The 4555-nt window shown below is 43.0% G+C and overlaps 1 protein-coding gene across 1 annotated transcript; it reads right to left on the minus strand.

Annotated features, from left to right (window-relative positions):
- Positions 1 to 316: 316 nt before the first annotated feature.
- On the minus strand, positions 317 to 2099 carry LOC110288542 (mas-related G-protein coupled receptor member A6-like). Its single transcript, XM_021154858.2, has one exon. The coding sequence runs from the start codon at positions 2031 to 2033 to the stop codon at positions 1116 to 1118; it is 918 nt and encodes a 305-aa protein (XP_021010517.1). The 5' UTR covers positions 2034 to 2099; the 3' UTR covers positions 317 to 1115.
- Between the last annotated feature and the right edge of the window lie 2456 nt (positions 2100 to 4555).

Raw genomic sequence — 4555 nt, forward strand, 5'->3', positions numbered from 1 at the left:
TTGTATTCTGTTGGTAATGCTTGCATCTATGACTCTTGATCTGTTTTTTCCAGCTTCTACATCCAGGCTTGTCTCCCTTTGTGATTTATTTCTTGTTTCTATTTCCATTTTTAGATCCTGGATGGTTTTGATGAATTCCTTCACCTGTTTGATTGTGTTTCCCTGTTTTTCTTAAGGAATTTTTGTGTTTCCTCTTTAAGGGCTTCTAGCTATTTATCTGTGTTCTTCTGTATTACTTTAAAGGAGTTATTCATGTCTTTCTTAAAGTCCTCCATCATCATCATCATCATCATGAGATGTGACTTTAAATCAGAGTCTTGCTTTTCTGGTGTGTTGGAGTATCCAGGGATCACTGTGTTAAGAGACCTGGGCTCTGATGATGCTAAGTAGCCTTGGTTTCTATTGCTTATGTTTTTGCCCTTGCCGCTTGACATCTGGTTATCTCTGGTGATAGTTGGTCTTGCTGTCTCTGACTGTGGCTTTTCCTTCTTGCAAGCCTGTGCTTCAGTACTCCTGAGAGACCAGTTCTTTCTTGGAGGAATTTGGGAATGGAGAGCTTTGGCAAAGTGTCAGCTCTGGGGTGCAGTTGGAAAGTAGAAGTATGTTGTCCCAGGATGCTCCTCTGTACCTGTGTCCTGAGAGTTCCAGGCATGTCCCTTTGAGCAGAAGTGGTGGTCTTACCTGTGCTCACAGGCTTGTCTGCAATCCTGGGAGACTAGCTCTCTCGGTGATATTTGGGGAATGGACAGGATCATCTCTTGGCTCCTTTGTCTTTACATTCAGGTACAGAACCATCACAGATAAGAGAGTCATGGTTCTGGACCTGGGCTTGTTCCATGGCAACAAAAGTTCCAAAGAAACAGCAAGAAAGCTTCAGAGGAAGTTAGTTTGAGAATTTGATTAATGCCAAGAAAGATGCAGACATGATACTTCCTGATTAATGCTATTACTTGGGAGAGTTAGAAAAACTAAATCAATGGAGAGTTGTTGAAGGTGTTGGTGGACCACTGAGGCATGTCAAGTCAGTAAGCTGAGAGGAGAGTAGACAGTGGTCAAGTGCAGCAGGACAGTGCTCACTCCAAAGCCACCTCTGAGGTCCAGGCAGAGGCTCTTCATCATGGCTCTGCTTTGCTTCTTGACATCTCTACCATGTTTTCAGTTGTCTCAGGAGTGTCCTGCAGTGCATTCTGGAGAGCCATTTTGAAGGTCTGGTGCTTCAACCGATGCCTGAATGAGCCCACGAAGAAGTAAATGATGGGGTTGGCAGAGCTGTTAATAGCACTCAGGACAGTTGATGCCAGATAAAAGTTAGAATCAAATACAGCAAAACGATTCTTAATCCAGAATAACAGGAACCAGTATAAGCCACAGGGCAACCCGCAGAGGAGAAAAACCAAAATGGTCAGCATGATGGTCACGTACAATCTGGTAAGCTTCATCCGGCCAGCGCCACAGAACAACCTGGCCAGCAGAGCCAGGCTAGACACACAGAGGACTACAAACAAAAACATCAGGTATGCAACAGTAAAGAAGTTTGATGCCAGACACCCATAGTAATTTACATATTTGNTATCTAAGAAACCACAGAAATACATATTCAGAATGCCGATCAACAGGGACAGGACCCAGATTGCAGCACACATGACAGTTGATGTGTGTTCTAGGCGGTGGCAGCGATACCAGATGGGGCACAGGACAGACAGGCAGCGCTCAATGCTAATGGCACTGAGCATGCTCAGGCCTGCGATGTAGAGAATCACCCTGAAGGTGTAAAGGCAAATGAGAAAGGTAATTTTGGGGGAGGAATTCTTGAGAAGTTTCTGCGTGGAAGCTATGATGCAACAGAGGAGGAAGAGGAAGTCAGCCAGGGCCAAGTTTAGGATGTAGACTGAGAAGGCATTCTTGCGCAAGTGGAAGCCCAGGAGCCAGAACACAATGGCNTTTCCTGTCAGCCCGACCAGTCCAAAGATGATGATCATCAAGTTTGGGATCAGAATCCTGATGCTGATACTTCCAGGGATGGTTTCGTTCATTGGATTTGTTGTTGTGAGTGCCGTTGTGGAGGCCGAGATGTTTAGGGCCAGAAACCCTGCACTGGTGCTGCTGGGAACACAAAGAAGAAATGAGGCCTTCCCTATGAACATACCTTTTGTTTTCCTTTTTCTTCTTTTTCTTTTCTTTTTCTATTTTTTGTTGTTGTTTTTTAATTTTTTCTATTGGATATTTTCTTTATTTAAATTTCAAATGTTATCCCCTTTCCTGCTTTTCCCTCCTCCCCGAAACCTCCTGTCCCAACCCCCCTCACCCTGCTTCTATGATGGTGTTCCTCCACCCACCCACCCACCCACCCACTCCCACCTCTCTGCCCTTGATTCCCCTACACTGAGGCATCTATGGAGCCTTCATAGGTCTAAGGACCTCTTCTTCCATTGATGCATGACATGGTTATCATCTGCTACATATGTAGCTGGAGATATGTGTACTCCTTTGTTGATGGCTTAGTTCCTGGGAGTTCTGCAAGGGGGGCGGGTCTCGTTGGTTGATACTGTTGTTCTTCTTATGGGGTTGCAAACCCCTTCAACTCCCTCATTCCTTTCTGTAACTCCTCTATTAGGGACCCTGTGCTTAATCTAATGGTTGGCTGCTAACATCTGCCTCTGTATTTGTATGGCTCTGGCAGAGCCTCTCAGGAGACCCTGCACTGGTGCTGCACTGGTCTCCTGCTTATCATGCTTATCAGGCTCCTGTAAGCATGCATTTCTTTCAATCCACAATAGTGTCTGAGTTTGGTAACTGTATATGGGATGAATCCCCAGGTTGGACAGTTTGTGTGTGACATTTCTTTTAGTCTCTGCTCTATACTTTATCTCCATATTTGCTCCTGTGAGTATTTTGTTCTCCTTCTAAGAAGGACTGAAACACCTACACTTTGGTCTTCCTTCCTATTGAGCTTCATGTGGTCTTTGAATTTTATCCTGTTTTTTTTTTTTTTCTTTTTGCAGCTTTTGGGGTAGTATCACTTATCAGTGAGTGCATACCATGTGTGTTCCTTTGTGATTGGGTTACCTCACTCAGGATGATATTTTCTAGTTCTATCCATTTGCCTAAGTATTTCATAAATTCTTAATTTTTAATAGCTGGGTAGTACTCCATTGTGTAAATGTACCACATTTTCTGTATCCATTCCTCTCTTGAGGGAAATCTAGGTTCCTTCCAGCTCCTGGCTATTATAAATAAGGCTGCTCTGAACATATTAGAACATGTGTCCTTATTACATGTTGGAGCATCTTCTGGGTATATGCCCAAGAGTGGTATTGCTGGATAATTCAACAGTACTATGTCCAATTTTCTGAAAAACCTCCAAACTGATTTTAGTGTGGTTGTACCAGCAAGCATTCCCACCATAATGGAGGAGTGTTTCTCTTTCTCCATATCCTCCCAAGCATCTGCTGTCACTCATCTGCTGCTGAATTTTTGATTTTAGCCATTCTGACTGGGGTGAGTTGCAGCCTTAGGGTTGTTTAGATTGAACACACCTTTTGTTAAAGACATATTGTATTAATACATATTTTTTGGGAACAAGCAAAAGAAACCAATTCTAAGAATTACCATTTCATTTTCAAACTCCATTTAATCATAGAAACTGAATCCAAGGTCCCAGGACCCAGTGCTAGCTTTGGACTTCGCAATAGCCCGACAGCTTCTATTATAAGGAAATAGTTGTCAGAGTCCAGATATCTCAGGGGCAACTTGTCCACCTTGTTGGCAGGGTCAAATTAAGTTTCTCTTCCCAGGCCTAGGAACTGACTCCTAACCTGATTGGTGAAAACTTCCTTACTCTACCCCTCATGTCAAAACATGATTGTACAATGCTACAGCCCATTCTTCTCCCCTATCATTAAGGTTCCTTTCCTTAAGTAATCTGTACAACATTCCTTCAGGGTTGTAGTTCAGCTCTTGGGTCTATTCTGTGTCCCCATAACCAGAATCAGCTTGATTACAATAAATTTTTGTCTTCTGCAGTGTGATGGTATTTGAGTTATGTTGGATTTAAGCAGACCCCACAACATACTCACTGTATGAGGTGATGAGTTTTATTATGAAAATTTCAGGTGTTTATAATGCACTTTTAGTGATCATTAATTAATTGTCAGGCCTAGGTTGCCTTCTGGGAATAATGGTTTTTGTGTTTCAGGGGAGGTGATAGAGGCTGGTAGAGGGCAGGCAACTTATTAAGAACCCCCAAACCCTAAAACCCATCCCTGTCCTTTGAGCAGTCTCTTAGAATCATCACTTCGGTGTAATGATTATATGTGGATGGGAGAAAAGCCAGAGAAGAAATATCCTAAGCCAGTAAATATCCAACTTTGAGATGACAGTAAATACTGTAGACTAAGAAAACATCCAGCTTAAAGAAAGTACAGAAAGCGTGAGGAGAGAATGTTGACAACATGGGAGGGAATAGCAGTTGTCTAGGAAGAAAAATCAGAGTCTGGAAGATTTTTTTTTCTTAGTTTGGGAATTCACAGAGGGCCTCCAGGCCAAAGCAGAATGC

Source organism: Mus caroli, unplaced genomic scaffold (assembly GCF_900094665.2).
Source record: "Mus caroli unplaced genomic scaffold, CAROLI_EIJ_v1.1 scaffold_14790_U2_1, whole genome shotgun sequence".
In the NCBI taxonomy this organism is placed as follows: Eukaryota; Metazoa; Chordata; class Mammalia; order Rodentia; family Muridae; genus Mus; species Mus caroli.